This window comes from Eleginops maclovinus, chromosome 20, assembly GCF_036324505.1.
Source record: "Eleginops maclovinus isolate JMC-PN-2008 ecotype Puerto Natales chromosome 20, JC_Emac_rtc_rv5, whole genome shotgun sequence".
In the NCBI taxonomy this organism is placed as follows: Eukaryota; Metazoa; Chordata; class Actinopteri; order Perciformes; family Eleginopidae; genus Eleginops; species Eleginops maclovinus.
In genome coordinates, this window is record NC_086368.1 from 14,732,831 (window position 1) to 14,755,532 (window position 22,702).

General features: G+C 38.6%; 2 protein-coding genes across 2 annotated transcripts; one reads left to right on the forward strand and one right to left on the reverse strand.

Moving 5' to 3' along the window:
- Nucleotides 1–2,883: 2,883 nt before the first annotated feature.
- Nucleotides 2,884–5,005, reverse strand: LOC134883484 (uncharacterized). Its single transcript, XM_063911860.1, has 4 exons — nucleotides 4,630–5,005; nucleotides 3,934–4,135; nucleotides 3,705–3,832; nucleotides 2,884–3,451 (listed from the first exon to the last, which is right to left on the reverse strand). The coding sequence occupies exons 1-4, from the start codon at nucleotides 5,003–5,005 to the stop codon at nucleotides 3,237–3,239; spliced, it is 921 nt and encodes a 306-aa protein (XP_063767930.1). The 3' UTR covers nucleotides 2,884–3,236.
- Nucleotides 5,006–7,866: 2,861 nt separating this feature from the next.
- prkcda (protein kinase C, delta a) lies at nucleotides 7,867–22,258 on the forward strand. Its single transcript, XM_063910898.1, has 18 exons — nucleotides 7,867–8,024; nucleotides 10,906–11,035; nucleotides 11,156–11,355; nucleotides 11,448–11,514; nucleotides 12,154–12,310; nucleotides 12,789–12,820; nucleotides 12,985–13,070; nucleotides 13,608–13,737; nucleotides 13,820–13,920; nucleotides 14,993–15,089; nucleotides 16,031–16,161; nucleotides 16,436–16,609; nucleotides 16,713–16,804; nucleotides 18,796–18,858; nucleotides 19,582–19,720; nucleotides 19,857–20,045; nucleotides 20,934–21,062; nucleotides 21,202–22,258. Exons 2-18 carry the CDS (start codon nucleotides 10,927–10,929, stop codon nucleotides 21,358–21,360), a joined length of 2,055 nt encoding a protein of 684 aa, XP_063766968.1. The 5' UTR covers nucleotides 7,867–8,024; nucleotides 10,906–10,926; the 3' UTR covers nucleotides 21,361–22,258.
- The last annotated feature ends 444 nt before the right edge of the window (nucleotides 22,259–22,702 follow it).

Sequence of the window (22,702 nt, forward strand, 5' to 3'; positions counted from 1 at the left end):
TCTACTTCCTCTCTCCTCAGTAGCTTCACTCCTTTTCTTAAGTCTGAGTTATATTTTCTTTTATTTGTTGCTGTTAGTTAAAACACAATGCACACATTCCCAAAAACTCCTTTCTGATGACAGTTTTTTTTCAAAGCCATTCTTAATCTACACTTCCTGCACTTCTCTCTTCTCTCTCAGTCAATCATTCTGTTGAAATTCACCCTCTTAATTCGCCTTGGTTCAGGTTCTCACAGCAAAATGCTCTTGATTTTATCCTAATACTCTAAAACAAGAGGACATTCATTGTTTCGTGTTCATCATTCTCTATGCTCATGATTTCTTTTGACAAAGCAAATCAACAAGCAGGCTGAATAGTAACGATTAAACTACAGTCCAGTTGAAAAACACTTTTTCAGATGGGCAGCAACAGTGTCATAACCCAAGCTTACTCCCATATCGCTGCAGGCGAGCAATGCAGCGAGAAGCAAATAATCAATGACACACACAGCCTACTCAATAAGTTTGGGTGCATTCAGCTCTGTTATATGTGCTCAACCTCAGGAGTCATTATGAGGTGATGCCAAAGAAGCTGAAATTAACTTCCTCATATGTTTTTTCTTATACATGACACCCTGTCAGTAGAGTGTGGACTGTTTTTAGAGACAGACTTTGTGGCCATTTTCAGTTTTTGTCTGAGAAGGGATAAAATGTTTGTGTTGATATTGTGAGTAACAACAGGCTGCCTTCTCATCTTTCACAGTGTTGTGTGGGTGGAAGCTCCTCAGGGGTTAAGGAAAGACTTTATTACGTAACAGCTTGAGATTAAAATAAAAAGACTGAGAAATAGGACATAAGGGAAAAAAGCTGTGTCCCCTTGACATTGACTTGACATTTCAGGGACTGTACCTTGTACTGTTTCTTTCTACGCCCTTCAGAGATGAGGGGAGGTAGAGGAAAAAAAAGTGTATAGAGACAGGAAAAATAGAGGGACACTCGTGTCCCACTTTGCAAACTCTTTGCAGCCTACACTGCCAAGTCAATGTTACACCTATTCCACCTCCCTTGAAGCTTTAAATAGCCCACTCTCACCCAACAGGATAAACTGAGGAAAAAAGCAGCCTTCAGCACACTGAGCATTTATTATCCCTGTTGTCTGAACATGGAGTCTGCATCGTGTTTTCCATTCTCTTGTGACCAATCTGTCATAAGAAGAGAGCGAAGTTTAAACACGTGTCAGCAGGACTAGCAGCTGTCACTGAGGGAGGAAAAATCTGTCTGGAGAATTTGAGCCAGGGCAAAGTTAGTCAGAGAGCTGTATAAAATGTTAGGGAATAGCTTTAATCCTCAAGATAAAGCAATAGCTGCTTAGCTTGACTTGGAATAAAGACTAGAAATAATGCGTTGACTGGTAGTGAAAGTAGTGCACTTATATGGCAGTGGGAATTGCAGAGAATGCCAGGGAATAAACTGCAGTGGCCTAAAGCAAAAAGTTGAAACAGCATCAATTTATATAATATGTAATATCATTTTATTGTGACAATTTTGATCACATTACCAGGCCTGATTCTATTTTTGACCCTTTCCATTCATCAACTAATCACCCAGTCTCAACAATGACCTATACACTTTATCTCCCCTTGTAAAAGCTGAAGCTTTAATACTTAAATCAATGGTTATCTGTGTGATAACAGGCCTAGCTGCAGGCTTGCCTCTGTCTCAAACGCTCTATTTTAACCTCTGCTTCTTTAAGCCTCCCCCCGAAAAGCACAGTCTGCTCTGATTGGTTTGCAATAGTGCACCTGCGTAAAGGTTGTCATTATGCCAAAACTAAATGAGATATGGAATCCCTTTCTGAAATAAAGGAAAAACAGGGTTGACTTTTTTCATACTTTGTGGTCTGGACTTACCAATGAGGGATATTACCTTTTCAGATTACTAAATTCAAATTCATTTGAGTTGCCCATTACGTAAACATATGAAATATTCTTAAAAATTCAACCCACTATTTACTGATTCCCCATGAGTAATAACATATGCATATCAGCACTGTCTGTCTGTCTGTCTGTTCGTCCCTCCGTGTGTGTGTGTGTGTGTGTGTCTGTCTTTATTTCATTGTGGGGCCAGCAGCCAGACTTTTTTTTTTTTTCAATAGTTTTTAATATAGTGCAGTTCAGGAATGGGGAGACAGAGGGGAAGACGCACGGCAAACGGACTCAGGCCAGATTCGAACCTGGGTCCACCGCATGGGGATCAAACCCCAGTATATGGCCGCCTGCTCTACTGAGCTATACGACGACCAAGCAGCCAGACTTTTACATTTTTCTCAAGCAATATAAACATAATATATCAAGAAAGTGTTTGGTTGTCCATTTTGGTGTTTTCATGTAAAACCGTCCTTGGTTTATGAAAGCCGCTTTATCAATTTAAGTTGTTATTATTATTATCTTTAACACAGACTTTTAATTGTTAAACTAAAAACAAATTGACTTTAGAGTGATGCATTTGAGTTTAGTGAGGCAAAAAGCATTGCAGTTGCAGTTTCTCTTCTAGTTTATGTGTTGGCTAGGCTCATTCATTTCCTTAAGTCACTGTGAAAATTAAAGTGTAGCAATACTCTGTTACATGTAAAAGTCCTGCAATTAAAATGTTACTCAAGTAAAAGTACAAAAGTATTTCCATCTAAATATACTTAAATTACCAAAAGTCAAACTCATTATGCAGATTGCTCCATTTGAGAATCATACACAGTATATCATTTGTTTTGTTTATAATTATTGATGTACTGTTGTGTTTATCAAGCTGGTAAAACTAAAACTACTTTAAATTAGTTTATTTACTGCTGGGTAGAATGTGAAATCAATCCAAGTGTATGACCGTTTTTTAAAGTGTTGATCCTTTAGATTATCACTAAGCTATATCTGCAAAGTAATAAATGTAGTGGAGTAAAATTACAATATTTACCTCTGAATTGTAGTGGAATAGAAGTACAAAGTAGCATTGCATGGAAACACTTGTAAAGTACAAATACCCCGAAATTGTACTTAAGTAAAGTACTTGAGTAAATGTACTTACCACCTCTGCACCTCAGTATATTTCCACACATTTTAACCAACATTATTTTAAGAGAGTAGACAGAAATTTGAGGTTTTAAAATGAACACTTTAAGAAAAAACAATAATGAAAACAAAGAAACAAGGTAAATAACAGTAACAATAAAATCAAATCTGAAGGATCTGGATTTGAAGCTGCTTATTTTAGAAGATGGACCAGTCCAACAGTTCATTCAGCAGGGAATGCTGGGGGCCATAGCTCTTGGAGGCGATGTATGCTGCGTGTTGAGCCTCTGCTTTCAGCCGGCGTTTCTCACGCTTCTTCTCATGGTTCTGCTGGTACTTTCCAACCCAGCGTCCAACTGAGAGTCTGTCCTTCTGCATGGACTGCAGGGTCTCTTTGACTTCATCTGTTTTTCCTTCAGATGAAAGAAGATCGCATAAAAGATTAATGGTTTTTATGTAAATGTAAGAGCAGTTAAAACAGACTGGTTAAATTTGACCGAGAACACTAAAGTAAGGTAATCCAAAAGTAACGGAAAGTAATCAGGTTACAATACTTTTATATTTTCATCCTCATATTAAGTTACTGACTTCGATTGTTGACATGTAACTAGATATTGTAATGGATTACATTTTTAAAGTGAACCTCCCAACCCTGATGATACATACCATCAGACTTTGGGTTTGTTCTCGTAGACAAGAGGAGATAGTTAGAGTAATCATCGACAGGCCTACTGTCCATTTCTTCCTTCACAACCCAGTTGTTGAAGACACTTTGGTTTTTCAACACTTTTTTACTAAAGAAAAACAATAAAGCAAACAAAGAAACAAGGTAAATAACAATAACAATTAAATTTGTTAGATCTTGATTTGAAGCTGCTGATTTTAGCAGACGGACCAGTCCAACAGTTCATTCAGCAGGGAATGCTGGGGGCCATAGCTCTTGGAGGCGATGTATGCTGCGTGTTGAGCCTCTGCTTTCAGCCGGCGTTTCTCACGCTTCTTCTTATGGTTCTGTTGGTACTTTCCAACCCAGTGTCCAACTGAAAGTCTGTCCTTCTGCATGGACTGCAGGGTTTCGTTGACCTCAGCTGTTTTTCCTTCAGATAAAAGAAGATAAAAGTTTACTTGCATGTTATTTCAAAATAAAACACAAGGCCACAGCAGAGGAATGTGACACAAAGGCTTGGGGATTATCAAACTTCATGTAACAACATTACATAATCAGGATACAAAAAAAATTGTAATCGATTACAATTACATTAAAAAGATAATTAATCAGATTACTGTTACATCTAAAAAATGAAATTACAAGCAGAATTACATTGCAACAATACATTTTGTAACACTGCATACAAGTAAAAAACATCTTACTGTTGTTTAGTTTTTCTTGTTTTTAATTGCATTGCACTTCATAATTAGGTAATCCAAACGTAATCTGGTTATATTACAATTATATTTTGACACTCAGATTTTTTGGTGTACGATTACATCTTAATAAGTAACCCTTCCAACCCTGATGATACATACCGTCAGACTTTGGGTTTGGTTTGGCTGCAAAGAGGAGATAGACGGAGTCTCATGACAGGCCTACTGTGCATTTCTTTCTCTGCAACCCAGTTGTTGTGGAGAGTTTTCTTCTTTCTCTCAGGTGACTTCAGGTCGGGGGTCAGGCTGTGAGACTCCTCTTGTCTCTTCTGTTGCTCTTCATTCAGAGAGATGAAATTGTGAGTTGGGCTTTTGTCTCCCTTCAGCCTCACCTGTTGCCACTGAAGCCTCTCTTGCTTCAACTGGTTCTGCTGTCTCTTCTCTGGGGCCTCCTGCCTCCTCCTGTTTGTCTCCATGTTTACTTTCTTGAGACTTTCTGTCACTTTTTGAGCCTCTTCTCTGTCCCTCTCGCTTTTTGCCAGGATCTCCAGAGCAGCTGTTTGTCTGCGCTCCATCTCCACTGCTTTGAGCTGGACATACATTTGTCTTCTGACTTCCACCTTTCTCTCCTCCGGGGTCAGTTTAGATAAAGTATGAACAAGCTCCATCTCAGCAATGAGGTGTCTAGAAGACAGGTTAGTGTTCATAATTTGAGCTTTTTCTCTCTGTAGGTTTTCTGATGCTTTCTCTCGAGCAGGTTTGTGTGCAATGAACAGCAGAGTGGCTTCAGTTGGTATGGAGATCTAGCAGAGTTCCATGTTCAGATGTACCGTGAACATTCTGTGTTCTGATTCTGAGTTCTAGAGCAGGATTCTTTTTTCTGAATTCCAAATATGCCATATAAGGTAAGGTATAACTACTGTATGTACTTCAGCTTATGTGTTATTCTGTGACTATTTATTGATGTTACATCCCTTTTTGAGGTTTTTTGTTTCTTTCTGCAGATAAATTGAGTCTATTTTAACTTGTTATAATTAGGTATTTACTCATTTTGACCCTTCTCCTGGTTGCTACATATCCCTTAAAGTAACGTTTTGCAGGTGAAGGGGCCAAAAGTGTCACTGTCCCCCTGGTCTGTACCCAGAAGGTCCATTCAGTTATCCATAATAATCAATTATATTACCAGAAATAATCTCAGTTTCAGACATATACAGCCCCCAGGAAATTACACTTTGTTGATCACTTGACTTTACCCCTAGTGCCACGCTGGAGTTGACCTTTTTGGGTCTTAATTAAATATATTGATGGATATCAAATGGATCAATGACATTTAGTATAAATAAAAAGCTCAAAACCTGAGAAGACATTGTATGTTGTTAGAGATGCATATGTGTGTGTGTGTGTGTGTGTGTGTGTGTGTGTGTGTGTGTGTGTGTGTGTGTGTGTGTGTGTGTGTGTGTGTGTGTGTGTTTGAGTGTTTGCTCAAGGTGGAACAGAAGGGATATGGATCACTGAGCTTGTAATGTGCATCTGTCTGTCAGATGAGCAATCGGGCAATATAGTTTTTAATTTCCACTGCAGACATCCTGTTTCTGACATGACTCAAAATGTGTCCGTTATGTAAGTCCCTAGAGGTGTTAGGTCAACACTGACACACCTGTGCACAGTCAGATGATTCATGGCCAGATTCAGATTTATGTACTTTGCACTACATCAGCATATATTATATCTTAACTTGCAAATACACATTTTATTATGAATCACCCTGCAGGAATTCATCTGCTGCATTCCTTGTTTTGGTGGGATGTGTCAATATTTCACTAGTTCAATCAGGTGATAATTGCTGGCCTTGTACAAACACATATTTGGATGTGTGTAGGCAGGGGCGCAGCTACCCACTGTCAGGGGGCTATGCAGCAACAATTTTGCCCCCCCCCCCTAAAAAAGAAGAAGAATAGTAATAACAGTTATTGCATTAGTTATGTTTTCCAGATTCTTGTCATTTATTGTACATGCTACCTCATATTTTCCAGGTGTCAGCGCAGCAATATTGGTTTTGCATTAAGCTAGCCATAAACCCCAATTTGCTGCTACATTCCCCGTGTTAGCAAACACTAGCTAGTAAAAGGGAACAAATCTGCATGATTCCATGGTAAACCAGAGGCATTGCATTAGTTACATTTTCCAGATTCTTGTCATTTACTGTACATGCTACCTCATATTTTCCAGTTTACAACTCAATAACCTCAGTTTTGCATATTCTAAGCTAGCCATAAACCCACCCACCTTTGGCTGCTACATGCCTAGTGTTAGCATACGCTAGCCAGTCTGTTAACATGAATATTTGCAAGCCTCCAAGCAAAGACGTCACACTTTAAATCATCCTACCTGTTGCCTTTCATTATCCAATTATAACTGTTGTCGCATCACTTGACATGCCATCTCCTTTTCCCTCTTTCTTTTCCCATTTTCAGCCCCCGACAGCTTTTTTGCTTTATCCATCTTTTCCCATGGACGTCAACTCATTACTAGTGCCTGCTCGCACAGCGCTCGCGGCGCCCCTGCTCCCTCTTCTTTGTCAAAATTCTATGATGGAATCTTATGAGATAGGGCGCCTTTCTCCAGCATGTTAGTCCTCTAAAATGTTATAACCTTAAGGAAATGCAGAAACTATTTAGAAACGCACAACAGCAGAAACATAAAGAAAATACCAATTTTATTTTAGTATATATATATATATATATATATATATATATATGTTTTTACCATCGCTTTGGCGACCCCCTTGGTGTGGCGCCCCTATGCATCGCATATAGTGCATATCCACTTTTTGCGACACTGTGTGTAGTGTGTGTGTTTGTGAGGGGGTGGGTGCAAGCATGAAATAAATAAAGGATATGGATCATTTGGAGTGCTTGTGTCAGTTTAGAAGAAGAAAAGATCGCTTTGCTGCCAAATCTGCCACCTCCTCGCTGGCAAAAACCTACCTCAAAACTACCCCCGCAGCTACAGTACCAGCCACGTGACCCCACCCCCTGCCACACAAACATGTTTAAAAAAAAACATCTCTTCCCCTTCATACCAAACTATGCTGCGGCAGTAATCTAGGGCAAACTCACCAGCAATGCAGATCTTTTTCTAAAAAAAAATCAGTTGAGGCGATCAACAGGTCTGCAGTGATGTACACTCATCGTGTTAATCAGCCAAGGGGGGTTAATGGAAAATGACATGACGTGTGGCCGAAACGTAGTTTTATTGTGGGTGAAGTAGAGGTGCACTCAAGTGGAAAATAGAACTATAATAACTGACAGGGCCTCTATTTAAAATAGGGCAACTGGGTGCATTCAGACTACTGGAGCACAGACCGCTTTGTTTGTGTGTGTGTGTGTGTGTGTGTGTGTGTGTGTGTGTGTGTGTGTGTGTGTGTGTGTGTGTGTGTGTGTGTGTGTGTGTGTGTGTGTGTGTGTGTGTGGCAGGTAAACGTCACAGCTCGCAGAGAAAGACTGCGAGTGCGTTACACACACACTTCCTCAATCCCCGGAATCAGAGCGAAAAACGAGAGGAAGAGAGAGGACAATTTACGTCGTGCTGAGGCGATAAAGATACAGCACCGAGTTTGAGGTGAGCTTGCTTTTATTAATATTAGACTTTGTCTAGTTTTCGACAAGTTTTGGGTTGCTTTAATGTTTGAAATTTGTAAAAAAAAAATAAAAAAAAGTTGCTCAAAGTACTCGCTCTTTTTGTTTCTATGTGGAAACAAACCGTAACCGTTGTCGCTAACGACTGAACACGTTCATTAATTTACAGTTACGTTTACACAGCAGTAGGCTAATGTAAACAGATATTGTATGGCCATCCAATCATTGTCACTAACGTCCCCAACCAAACTGGTTCTTCTGAATAAAATAATATTTCCGACAAAGTTTTTCCAACGTTCGTCTCGTTTAATTAAACCGATATGGGGTCAGATGTTATGGTGTCCCGGGGTCCGCTTTGGAATAAAACGTGTTATTAGTTTATCAAACATTGACAGGTGAAGTGTTACGACTCAGCCAACAGATCGATACTGGCCACCACTTAATGCTATGCTAGCTCACAATATGTGTGATCCTTCATCAATACAGTGGGGTCACTTTGCAATACTACCGTCATATTTAAAATACAAGGAATACCAAAAAAACTACTCTTTAAACGACAGAGCAAAAATGTATTCTCAAAACACTGTTGCGCATATGTTAATGGGATCTATGAAATAAAAGATTATTTTATATTATATTATTTTGTAAAAGTAATTTGTAGATTGTGTAAAACTAATAAACTAGCAGCACATAAATACATCTATATTTACTGCATCTCTGTCCGTTTCCTTCAAAAGGACAGGTCAAGGTCTTCCCCTATCCCCCTGATATTGTGATACTTTAAAATAGGAAGCTTGGCAAACATGTTCTCGTGGTTACTAATAAAACAGCATTGGTGACATTGGGTGATTTTGCCCAATCGTTAAAACACCCTAATTCAAAACAGAAAACTTATATAAAGTCATTTAAAAATTAAACTGTCTAAGTCAATAAAAGCACATAATAACACAAATATGTCAACAAGTACAACTCTGGGTTTTTGTTGGGAGGATTTGCTTGACTGCAATAAACACAGTGTGTGCTATTCATAAACAATATTGCAGTAGCTGTATGAAATTCAAGTTCAGGCCACAGAATATGTGTCAGTATAAAAATCTTTTACATTTACAAGTATGCATTTTAAAGATAATCTGGTCTCTAACTCTCTTCTGAGAGAGTTAGAGACTTCAACTGACTTCTGAAAGTGACAATCAACCACATCCTTTAGAGAGAGAGAGAGAAAGGTTGCAAGATGAAAGTCAGACACACTGACTGTTTCTTGGTTGATCCTAATTTTCCTCACAGGGTTATAGGGTCACATTGTTAGTGTAAATTACTTTAACAGTTGTTGTGGACTATTGTATTGGTTTGTAACATGTTTAAATCTTTTCAGGATTCAAAAGTAGTTGCAATAGGTTCATAGCATAGGTAAACCATGTATGTGTATGTGTCTCTGACTCAGAAAAGTACATGTGAGGAAGGTTTTTCATCACCAGCAGTAACGGTGCTGGCTTCTATTTAAATGGACGAGTGAATTAAATTGTAATTGCCCGTAGAGCGTTTATTTCACAGAGAGCAGAAAATAATATTTTAACAAGCCAAAGAACAAAACATAAAGTGTCATAAAAGATATTTGCGGAAATTGATAAAGGACATTGTGTACTTGCTTAAAAAGGAGCTTAATTCCTATTAAGCAGATGATTACGGCATGGGTCAAAGGATGTGACGCCTCCTTTATTATTAGGTATATCCTGGGTTTACTATTGATGAGTCATAAAGAAAAAAGTGCATAGTCAAGTCTGAGAGGGTGCAGTGGATCTGCTATGATATTATGAGCTAAATTCATTCTGTACAGGTCTGTCATGTCAGTAATACTGCACATGCTTACATTGTGAGGAGGTCATACAACCATATAGCAGCTCACTGAACAAGCTGCCGCTCTTTTTCAACTGCAGATATCAGTAAGTAGGTTGTTTGAAAGGAGCATTGGAAAGTTATGTAGGAGTTTGCTAGTTACATTGTACTGGTGCCTGGGACATAACTACTGAATTTAACTGATGGAACAAATCGAAACCGCACATGGACAGTTTGCTACGAAATCAATCACTGCCGCCCTCAATAAGTCAGGGTTTGCTATTGATTAGCATCACAGCTCACAGCAGCAGTGGGGGAGTGAGTGGATGTGGTCGTTCATCACACTCCACTCTCTGTGCAAACTTTTCTTTTCCCTTGCTTTTTCTGTGTCTTACTTTTCTGGTCTCAGTGTGGGTGGTTATGAGTTCAGGATTCTGAATACCAGCGAGGCTTACTGTGGTGCACTGCTTGCTTGTGCTTGGATTAGCGACATGTTGAGGCTTGCTCAGCCTTTATAGTACAGGAAAACACCTCCACTGTTGCTTTTTAGAAGCTACACAGTCAAACAGACACAGTGACAGGGAACTACATGAGCAACAGAAGCTTAACAGAGGCTGTCACATTGACATTGTGGTTGTATTTTATACTTAAAGGTGTGGACAAAACATAGAAGACAGCATGGGTGTGACTGAAGTGCCAGTGAAGAACATGTGTGAGATTGATGGGCGTCACCTTTTCCATTGCACATAACAAAACTAGTGGTGCAAAGGCTTTTACAGAAAAAAATGTGGTTACATCTGTGGCACATGGAGCATTATGCAAACAGCAAATCATGCATGCAGCGTGTACCTGGCTCAAGGATTTTATTGATCTCTTGCCACTATTGTCATATATTCCAGCTGTATTTGTGTGTAATGTTTGTATTTGCAATGTGAGTGGATAAGAGTAAGTATAAGTAATAAGGAATAAGTAATTACTGTATATATAAATGTCAGCAGGGTAACGCTGTGTTTATATATTTCTAAAAACAGGTGACCTTGGTACTTGTCACCATGGCTCCTTTCTTGAGGATCGCCTTCAATGCATACGACTTGGGCGTCCTTCCGCCTCTGGCCGACCCGCCTTTCTGTGCAATCAAAATGAAGGAAGCTCTGACAACCGGTGAGAAACTATTCAACAGCATGCACTGTCTTTTACGGAAGTCATTTCTGCAACTTCCTTCTTATTTCCTTCATTTGAAAACATTATTTGTTGTCCTTTTGTTCATCTACTTTTTCCTAGAACGAGGTAAGACCCTGGTACAGCGAAAACCCACCATGTACCCGGCTTGGAAAGCCTGTTTTGATGCCCACATCTATGAGGGTCGTGTGCTGGAGATACTGCTAATGAAGACAGCAGAGGAGCCGCTGGCTGAGGTAACCGTCGGAGTGTCTGTCCTTGCTGAGCGCTGCAAGAAAGCCAATGGGCGTGCTGAGTTCTGGGTAGGTCATTACAGATTGTCTTTTGTCCCTGTAGAGCAATCTCTCAGACTGTCTAACCTTCTGTGTGTCTAACTGAGTATTTCTGTGTTCAGGTGGATCTTCATCCTTCTGGGAAAGTGATGATGGCGGTGCAGTATTTCCTTGAGGAAGTGGATTCAGGTAATGGGAATAAATAATCTTTAAAATGTTCTCTGTCCTCTGCCTTGGACTTTCTGTATTGTGGTTAGCACTGATTTCTTAAAATGTTTCAAATGTTTTCAACCAAATCCTCTCTTTGGTTAGTTTAATATCCTTATTATTCCTTTATAACAATACATTTTTAATATTAAAAAAAAAACACTGTGTTAATAATGATTTATTTATAGAATGTTATATCCAAAAAAACAAACCAAATGTCATCAGATATTTAAAAAAACACAGGATTTTACAGTAAAAAAAAAAGTTTTGTCTGTTATAGTTTTACAAAATTAGCTATTGGTATTGTCACATTCTTTGAATATTAGTATGATTTTTAACCTTGCACTGCTACCAACACGTTTGATGATGATGTTTTTTTAAATGCTTTGTGCCGACGGGTCTATTCTTATCATTTCATCGTAGTTGTAATTTCTTTGCATTTTAAACTTCCCTACTAACACACACTGTCAAACCATTTGTCAGTGTTTTCCCTTCTTCCTTAACCTTATCATTCAAAGGTTTCATATGAGTAATTAATTGGTTATCATTAAGGCTCTTTCCATTGTATTGTATAACTGTATTGAGGAAGGACTGATATGTGTTTCTGTTTGTATCCTAAAGAGAGTAAGCAGGCTGCCAAGGATGAAGAGGGTCCTACACTGCACCGCAGACGTGGGGCCATCAAACAGGCCAAGATCCACTTCATAAAGAACCACGAGTTCAGCGCCACGTTCTTCAGACAACCAACTTTCTGCTCTGTGTGTCGAGAATTTGTCTGGTTAGTTCAACCTACTTCCAGTCCGATAAACAAACCTTCAAGGGAACTTAAGGGGAACTTGTAAACCATAGATGAGATGAATGGAATGAGCAGAGAGAAAGACACAGTGACATTACAAAGGGGTAAATAGGAACTTCCTTATATTGGCAGCATTTAATACTCGTTGGATGGTTTAGCTTTAAGGCAATTAGACACACTGGTTGCTAATGATGTTATTGATAAAGCCACTGAGGTTAACCCATTGTTCATGTTTTAGAAGTTGTCTGTCATTGTTTAATAGATATATAGTAAATGTGCTTCTAAACTTGGTATCTGGAGAGGAAGTTTTCTAAAAAAGGAAATTCTGAGTCACAAATCAGCTTGGTTGTACTGCACCTGTTTATTATCTCTAACTAGTGAATAATCAGCACACCAATCACAGTCACATGATCAAACAACTTTAAAGACTGACCTATTTGACTAACTTTGCCTCCCACAGGGGACTCAACAAGCAAGGCTATAAATGCAGACGTAAGTGTACAATAATTTAAAAACTCCTATGCTTTGTGCAATACTTGAAATGGCAAGCTAGTGATTAAAAAATATATACTCCACTGTTCATTTGCCTCAACGTTATACATGATATATTCCTGAATCAAAGTGAACAAATCTCTTTGATCTTTGTTTTCTATCAGAGTGCAATGCAGCCATCCACAAGAAATGCATAGACAAAATCATCGGCAGATGTACCGGTACGGCGGCCAACAGTCGGGATACAGTGGTACGTATCACATATTTGTGCAGCACACCATGTACTTTGAGGGTCCTCCATATGTCTCACAATTTCATTTTAGTGTGGGCTTTTCTCACCCTGGTGTTTTGTTGTTGTAATAAGGTATCCTACCATACCAGTTGGGATGATGATTATCCTCTAATGGAATAAAAGACACCAGTCAGGGTCCACATCCAATAAGAAGCCCTTTTTAATGATAATCAATATTTTGGGATAAAGATGATCAAAGACCAACTAATCTAGATAATGGTTGCATGGAAATAATCAAGCACACACATGGGGTGTGGTCTAAGTGAACTACTCTAAATCAGTGCAGAGGTAGAACTGGGAACAAACAAGGAACTTCATATCCAACAGTGTAGTCACTTCTGACAGTTCAAGCTCAGAGAGGGAAGCATACCATAAAGCAAACGGGAAAGAAAAAAATGAGGCAAGTGTGCAGCCCTACGAGATATCACAGGCAACCAATTAGAAGTCCTTTGCCTTGGGTGATTCATGGAGATGATGTCCTGTTTGTCCCTACAGTTCCAGAAGGAGCGCTTTAAAATTGACATGCCCCACCGTTTCAAGACCAACAACTACATGAGTCCCACCTTCTGTGACCATTGTGGAAGTCTGCTGTGGGGTCTTGTCAAACAAGGACTCAAGTGTGAAGGTACAGTGCCGATATGATCGACTATTTGTTGGAGTATAGGTGTACTTTCTTCTTCAACTGCCTTTTTTTGTCCCATTTGTAGATTGTGCCATGAATGTCCATCACAAGTGTCAGGATAAAGTGGCCAACCTTTGTGGTATCAACCAGAAACTACTAGCTGAAGCACTTACACAAGTCAGCCAGGTGAGTTCATGCAGTCTCTCGCAAGTCATTCCAAAGAAATTCAATGACAAGTCTTTCTTAAGTACCATACCCGATAATCATACCACTGCTCTTTAAGATATTTTGGAAATTTAATAACATTATTTCGTACTTAGCTATTTGTATACCAAGATAAGTTTGAAGAACATTAACACAACTTGTTAACCAGAATCTAAACTCAATTGTAGATAAGATCTTAAAACATTTGAATGCCCTGCTGTGGGTATAAAGGCACAAACACTTATCTGTAAAAAATGGTATTGTTTTCTATTTAGTACAGGAGAGTAAAGTGAGCTTGGTAACACTTTATTTGAACAGTGTCATTGAACTATATCATGACAAAAACAACAAAGTTACAATAGTTATAATAATGTGTTCTTAATGATAAAGTTATGGTGCTTTATAAATAAAACAAAATAAAACATTTTAAAAAATCCTGTCAACAACATGTCTACATTATTATTATTATTATCTGCTAAAAGATATTGTTAAAATACAAATTATCGTAACAAAAATGATACATGTAGAAAGCATTTATAAACAATATTTATATTAGGAGATAGTTTAGTGATTGACCTAAATGGATCTTCAACAAGGGGTCAGTGGGGAACTTAACCAGGATGTTAGCCTGAATGCTACCTGAGCTGTAACCTTGACCCCATCTAAATCAGAAATCTAGTCCTTATCTCAGCCTATTTCAAACATTAATTCCCAGAATAAAACCAGTCCTAACCCGTCCACAGCACATCTGTAGATGGCTTAACACAATATTATCTTTGGCAATCTCATAACAATTAGTTTATGCTGGCTAACATATTAGCTTCCTGCCCTAGTGTATTTAAGTACTGGCTCAATGTGGAACCTTCAGTTATCTTGTTCTCTTTTTACAGCCCTCTAAATGTGTGTCATTTTGGGGAACAGTCACAGAACACAGTCATTGTTTATTATGTTCACATTGGATATAGCACACATAGATAAGTTACCTGATTGCTGAGAAACTATTTGTGTCTCTATTTCATGCTTATTTTTTCTTGTACTTTCTGTATTGCAACAGAAATCGTCTACCCGTCGTTCAGATCCAAACCTGGCTGACCTGTCTGACATTGGAATCTACGATGAAGTTAACAAGCTTTCTGGACTGGATATCAACGGTCAGTCAGTGCTCTGTATGAGCAAGTACTTACTGTACATACGTTCATGTGAGCTGTAGAGGCTCTGTTAAAAACGTACAGAATAATATGTTGAATTTCTAAGATAATCTTATAGAAATGCACAAATTCTATGAAATACTGGGACAATACTGATGGTTTTTTTTGTGTTTTTCCTATTTATTGAGTTTTAGCTATCCCCCTTCTTTACTAGAAAAACAAAGACATTTAAGCTATAGAAATACATAATAATTGTTTAAAAACCATTAGCCCCATTCTATATTTGAATGAGTACACATTTTATAAAACAAATGAATCAAACCACCTTTATTATAGCCCTCTTCCACATTAAAAACACAGAGATACTTCGACTACTAACTCAACTTCATATTGGAAAGATTCCCAGCATCTATGTCTTGTTGCAGCTCAATCTATATCCCTGCCCCCACTGTCCTTTTGAGCACATTGCACTGGAAAATGGAAGTCATTATTTCTCCAACTGAGGCCGCATTTAAAGATAGAAAGGTGTCTTAGAAACTGCATGTGGCAGATCTTCCTTCGAGGCGTGAAATACCCCCACATGACAGACATATTCTTTCATTTTTATTTGTAAACAATATACATGTGTACGTGGCACCAATTGGCTCTCTTTCATCATGCCAGGTCCAGTCACTTGCTTATTCTACAAATTAATAGCTGGGTATGCCAGCTTGTCCAAGTGTAAGAGTAAATCATTGACGTTTAAGTACATTTAGCCTGCACAAAATGATGGGGCACAACAGATTAACGCTCATCTGCAAATGTCACCTTTTTGTAGATGTCCTCATGGCAGTATCAAGGCAAATATCAGCCAATGCTGATGTTGGGCTGATAAATCAGTTTATAACTAGTAGTATGAATAAGTCATTGTAGTGTGTGCTAATTAGTAATTGTTTCTCCATCAGATGCATCTCCCTATGGCAGATTGTGGGAGGACTCCAACCCACGGCCCCAGTCTCGTATTACACATTTGACGCGCATCAACGTTGACAACTTTGTTTTCCACAAGGTCCTGGGAAAAGGCAGCTTTGGAAAGGTATTAAAAAATAAACCTCACTGTGACACTGCTATTCGACAAACAATCAAAGAGTGAGATGATAACCATAAGTGGATCAACAACACTCCAGGCAACTTTCGCATATACTGGCAAACGTAGGCTTCTAATAGAAATGATAGCAAAAATCAAACTGTGTAACTGTGATCTCTTGACAAGCTGTTAAAGAGTATTACAACTTGACATATGAAGGTTCATGCTTGTAATTAGACAGAAAACAGTTAACAATTCTCTTCTTCTTCTCTTCACTTCACAGGTTCTCCTGGCAGAGCTGAAGGGTCGTGGCGAGTACTTTGCAGTGAAGGCTCTGAAGAAAGATGTGGTGCTGATGGATGACGATGTGGAGTGCACTATGGTTGAGAAGAGGGTCTTGGCATTAGCCTGGGAAAACCCCTTCCTCACACACCTTTACTCCACCTTCCATACCAAGGTAGTCCTCTTCCATCTCATTAGTATCTTGGTGTTTATTTATTCTATTTATCATCATCAGTGTGAATGGTATCCTCAGTACTCAAAGTTTACCTTGTCAATAGGAGCATCTGTTCTTTGTGATGGAGTATCTGAATGGAGGAGACCTGATGTTTCACATTCAGGAGAAAGGCCGCTTTGAGCTCTACAGATCCATGTGAGTCCCGTCTGTCACAAAGATAAAACAACACACACACTGCATTTGAAAAAAAACACACACTTCCTGCCATCATTCCTCAGTGCTTTAGTTTCGCTGCACCTGTGCAGAGACCCACACGTACAGTACCACTGAGCTGATGGAAAGCAGATACTACTTATGTTTACTTTCCTCAAGTCACTCTCTATGTCTCTCCCATATGGTTTTTTGTTAGTTTACATGATATAGTGAACTCTGATGGACTGGGGCTGGAGTCCATTAGCTGCTGCTCACTAGCAGACTGGCCTTGTATGGACTAAGAAGCTCTCAGTGAGTCTCCTATGTTTGTATCGGGAGGTATCAGTTACTGCCACCCACCTCTCTACTCATCACACTCTGGGAATCCCTCTAGAAAAAAACAATAGCACACCGGTAAAGAGTGTATTAAAGCCGAAAGCTTGGTGAGCGCCAACTGGCCAAAGTTTTAAAAAAGTCTCACATTTGCAAACAGAGATGGAAGTGAAACATTTCTTTGTGATTACTTTTAGACCCAAACACCTTCTATAACGAAACATTTCCCAACTTAAAAAGTGTCACCTTTTTAGATTCTACCTTGTTGAAAACGGAAATCTTTGACCTTAAAGACCATTACTGCTACTATCTGTAGTTTTTGCAATTGTTGAAAAATTGTAGACATTTGTTTATAAGTTTGAGCACCTCAAGGAAAGAGAAATAGTAACAGTAGGTGTTTGTAAGAACTGGTGTCACAAATTGTAAAGTAGACTTCAATGCATTCAGTGTTCGAAACTTGTGGTTTGTCTTGAAGACTAGTTAAACTTTGTCCTGGGCTCAGGAGATGACAGGAGTAATACAGACACCTGATTTTGCTTTGGCATCCGCTAACATCCTCCTCACTCAGTGACTGTATTCAGCCTGGATAGATAATTCCCCCTTAAGTGAGTGAGAAAGAAAGGAGTGGGCTGTTTCACTATCTCAGAATAATAATTAAGTTGGTGCCTGGCTTCCAATTTGTCGCACTGAAATTGAAAGTATCTAATGCATTTGGTTAAATTGTATTTTTCCTGGGGCATCTGATGAACTGTGGAGTTTCAGATGACCTCTTTAACAGCAAAAAGGCCCAGTTCTCCCAGTGGCTACTGCTAACCTGTTGACCCAGTACTGTAGAGAGTTGCATACTGCACATACTTAAAGTATCTAGACTTTATTTTACATTCTGTAATAAGCGTGTAGAGTTGTTCAGTCAGTAAAGCGGCCTACAGGCCTGTAGGCCATAATAACATTATCGACTCATTGTACAATATATGCACAAGACCTTCATTTTTACCTTAGGAAATGATTGTCCACTGCTCCTCTGTAACTTAATATGTAGCTGTTATTTAATAGGTAATATGTGGTTACCTTGCAGTTGAGTTTACAAAGCTCTTTTAGAAACTAGATTGGCATTAAATTACCAAAGAATAAAACACCCTCTATACCCCTTTGCCGAATGTGAGACGGAGCAGGAGAGTTTATTTTGTTTTGATCCTGTGAGTTTATTACATTTTCTTTAGCAGGTTTAGTCTTTATTAGAGAGATAGTTTGAAATAAGTTGATAGAAGAGTTGACTTGCGTAATGGGAGGGCAGATTCTGTGATTTTATTTTATAATGTGCTTGTTAGTTGTTCATTTACAAGGAACAAGGATCTACAGGGTTAGAGCAGAGGCGGTTCTATCTCTTCTCAGGACTCATTTGTTTCCCCTAACACAGATGACAAGTGAAGCGGGTCAGAGACAGAGAGAGGCTAATCTTTCCTCTAACCGCGCCTCTCAGGTTTCAGAGCGTTATTCACCTCTCTGCTACTCCATACAAATGTCCTCCTCAATAATTCAGCTCTACACTGAACTGAGTCTGCAGTGACACCAGTGTCCATCTGCCAACTTAACGCGTGGACCTGTAGCTTTCCACCAGGGATGAGTAGTTGATATCTGTCTGTATATGTTTGTCTTCCCAGGTTCTACTCTGCTGAGATCGTCTGTGGTCTTCAGTTCTTACATACCAAAGGGATCATCTACAGGTCAGAGCTAAATATGTATTTAATCTGGATGTACGGTGCATACACTAAATCGTAACGTTGCAATTGCAATGAGAAAGTAAAAGGGGACACTACCAACTCGCTTGTTAAGTAATCCCACACATTTTAACACATTTTTTTTCTAAAGTTTCATTATCAATGTGTGGTTATGCAGTTGGGAACAAGGACTGTTTAGGAAACTGTGAATTTGTTCATTTCTTGCAGTAAAAAGCTATCTCAAAATCACAGTAAAATCAACATGACCTGTGGTCTAATTACTGACATTGATTACCTATCCAAGGCCAGATTTACATGGCATTTACATTTTTCAAATCAAGTTAAACCAAACGGCTGCCAAGAAATAAAATGTAAACTTAGATTTGGAGGTATGCTTTGAAAATAGTTGTCAATATGGCAACGTCAACTTAATGCAACAATTAATGCATAAGAGCTTCAAACTCACTGGTATGGTTTTCCGGCTTTAGTGGTGTTTCATTTTACGTTCCCAACGTGCTGAACATTTTAGGCACTCTTTTTTGTCTCATATTGAATCCTCTTAAAGTTTCCATTTAAGAAATCCAACCATTAAGCGGCATTTTAAATTAATTCTGATAAAACCAAAACTGTCAGATTGAACGGCATATAATTGCAAACTAACATTTTGTTACCATCTTCAAATAACTTGATCTTTTTACCAATCCGGATGTGATTTCTTGCTGTTTCTAGAGATCTTAAATTAGACAATGTGATGCTGGATCATGAGGGACACATAAAAATCGCCGATTTTGGCATGTGCAAGGAGAACGTGTTTGGAGAGAATCGTGCTACAACTTTCTGCGGTACTCCTGACTATATCGCCCCGGAGGTAAAGTGTTTCATACTCAGATCTGCTTCTTTGTTCTTTGTTTTGAAATATTTAAATGTGCCCTTTTCATAATTTGGTTTCATAATCCAAATCACTAACTTTCTAAATTATTGTTATTTATAATGTTTCAACTCAGATCCTGCTGGGACAGAAATACTCATTCTCTGTTGACTGGTGGTCGTTTGGGGTGTTGCTGTACGAAATGCTGGTCGGTCAGTCGCCTTTCCATGGAGATGACGAGGATGAGCTGTTCGAGTCCATCCGTATGGATACTCCCCACTATCCTCGCTGGATCAACAAGGAGGCCAAGGACCTGCTCGAGCGGGTCTGTATCACAACCTTTTAATACTTCTATCAAAGAGCACCCTTTCTACTCCCGAGTTAATCTGGCGTTTCCATTCTGGATTATTTTATGTTTTTGATTTAAAGCAACACGGGGTTGTATGTGGTGCTTTTTCATGTTTAGGGTATCACCTGGAATACCGACAGTAGAGGGCAGTCAGTAAGCTTCCAGTTTGCAAAAACAGACAGTACTCAAAAATGTATGTTAGTTTAAGTGTATGGTACAGTTTTATTTAGCTGTAAAACAATCCCTTTCCTACAAGGAACTAAAGCTAGTACATCAATCAAAGTGATAATCAAAGCTACCAGACTCATTTAACAAAAATACCACAATAATTTCACTCTACGGATCAGCTGCTTGTTCGGCTATCTCGATTGGTTTGTTGGTGTTAATGTGTCACTTTGGTTAGTTCTGTCTCAACAAAACAAAAACCTTTCATGGCAGCTTTGGACCTAGCGTTAGTGTTTTGGCCGAGAGAAAATAGGGTTGGGGTTGTTTCTGACTGATATTGATTTTTATTTTAGGTAACTGTAGGCCTTTTTCCTTTAGTTGGCTAAAAATCATTTTCTGCTGCCCGCGTCCACAACATGACATTGCTAAGCTCTTTGCCCATACTGTGTGCTTCTCCTAATTCAAAGCGTGCTGCCCTTCATCTACACTAAGCGATAGAATTATTACGTGTTAAAGCCTCATGCAACCCTAATTTAAACCGTCCAAACTACCCCTTTAGGAGAATGTTAGAGCATTTTGGTTGATGAAATCTATTTAAATCATGTTGAATCTTGTTATTTATGCATTAAAAGTTGTGTTTTTTTTAAATATAATGGTTCACTTTTCTTACTTACTATTATTGACTCTGTTTCCCTGCAGTTGTTTGAGAGAGACCCAACTCGCAGATTAGGAATCGTGGGTAATATCCGTTTACACCCCTTCTTCAAGACCATCAACTGGCAGGTGCTGGAGAAGAGAGAGATTGAACCCCCCTTCAAACCCAAAGTGGTAGGCCTTAAGCAACAAGTCATTGAGGAATAAATTATGAACAAATATGAATCATGTGTTATTTTATCATATGTTTATTATTTATGATGAATGCTCCAGTTTTATCAGTTTGCTAAGAAACATTTTTTGCCTATTACAGAAAGCACCAAATGATTGCAGCAACTTTGATCGGGAGTTCCTCAGCGAGAAGCCTCGTCTCTCCTACAGCGATAAGAACTTCATAGACTCCATGGATCAGGCGGCATTCGCTGGCTTTTCATTCATAAACCCTAAGATGGAGCAACTTTTAGAAAAATGAGGTTGTGATGACATTTGCCAGACCTGGGCAACATCTCTCCTGCTTACGGGCAGTTCCTTTGTCCTGTCACATTGTTAAAATTGCAAATGACTGAGCTGTTCCACAATCAGTATTTCTGTGACCTTGTTTTATGCACAAACTATTCTCCTTGGGTACGTGTAGACATTATGAGAGTAGAAACGGGGCCCTTTTACTGTACATATTGACGTAATTGTGTTTGTGTGCATGTTTATTATATGTGTAGGTTGTTAAGCCTTTTTAAGTAATAATATGAGCAATATAAGGATTTCAAAGGCAGGAGTTCAGTTCAATCTCTCGGCCTTGAAGTCCTTACGTGGCACTTGACATCAGCGCTATCATCTGTAGCCATTGTGTGTTCTATTTTGGTAACAGTTAATTCAACCCGAATGGGAAAACATAAGTATTAAAGAGGGATAGAACCCTATAGTAATAAATTATACTGTTTACTTAAAATGTAAATCTTCTTTTGTGTGAATGAGTTGAGTGCATGTATAAAAATCTCAGACCAACCAAACCTTGTTCCTCTATAAATACAGATTAATAATGATTGTTATCTATATTTGTCTCTGACTGAATTAATCACGTCTTGCTGACCAAGACAAACTTGGGAGGGTAGACTCTCCAGTGCCATGTAAGAACACATTTTAACAGCTGGTCTCAGATGAAAGGCCCTATCTTTGTAGGGGGGCTGCAGTCGGGTGCAAAAGGTCAAGGGAAGGTACGTGACTTCAAACAGTGAGTGTGCAGTAACTTAAATGCTGTAAATAGACAATGTATATGTATATTGCTGTAACATGTATATTGGTTCTCTTAAGGATGTACTTTTTTTTTACTGTCTCCATCTTTTACATCTGATTAAAAAACATCAACTCCCAAATCTGGTGTGCTATTTAAAAGAATTACAAAACATCTGCAGTTTGCATTGTCCTTTTAATATTAAGGTTTAAGTTCTCAAAAACAGGATGTACTGCATCTTCAGAGGGTGCAAAGTGACAGGTAAGATATGAAGGTTTTCGTAATGTAATGTATTTAATACCATTTGCATATTAGTTTTTGGTATCATTTGTACTAATGTGTTTTTAATATTGTGTATTCAAATAAATAAATATATATATATAGCAGAATAATCTTTGCTAGTTTAACATTTCTCTAATACAGTTGTTTGTAGGAATAATAAGATATCCAACACTATAAATAAACATCTACTGATAAAATAAAATAAAGGGATGTTAATTGAAGGGACAATAGATGGCCGCCATGCATCTATACATAAAAAGGACATGATGGTGAATAGTTTAAGTTTAGTTTAATATAAATACAT

What these genes read in the sequence shown, in the direction of transcription:
- LOC134883484 (XM_063911860.1), bottom strand. Translation starts at nt 5,005, where the DNA reads ATGTATGTCCAGCTCAAAGCAGTGGAGATGGAGCGCAGACAAACAGCT. An exon ending in TGCAGAGAAAGAAATGCACA is followed by an intron (nt 4,136 to 4,629) that starts GTAGGCCTGTCA and finishes TTTTATCTGAAG; the next exon opens with GAAAAACAGCTGAGGTCAAC. An exon ending in CTGAATGAACTGTTGGACTG is followed by an intron (nt 3,833 to 3,933) that starts GTCCGTCTGCTA and finishes GTTTTTCTTTAG; the next exon opens with TAAAAAAGTGTTGAAAAACC.
- prkcda (XM_063910898.1), top strand. Translation starts at nt 10,927, where the DNA reads ATGGCTCCTTTCTTGAGGATCGCCTTCAATGCATACGACTTGGGCGTC. An exon ending in ACCAAAGGGATCATCTACAG is followed by an intron (nt 18,859 to 19,581) that starts GTCAGAGCTAAA and finishes TGCTGTTTCTAG; the next exon opens with AGATCTTAAATTAGACAATG. An exon ending in CCCCCTTCAAACCCAAAGTG is followed by an intron (nt 21,063 to 21,201) that starts GTAGGCCTTAAG and finishes TGCCTATTACAG; the next exon opens with AAAGCACCAAATGATTGCAG.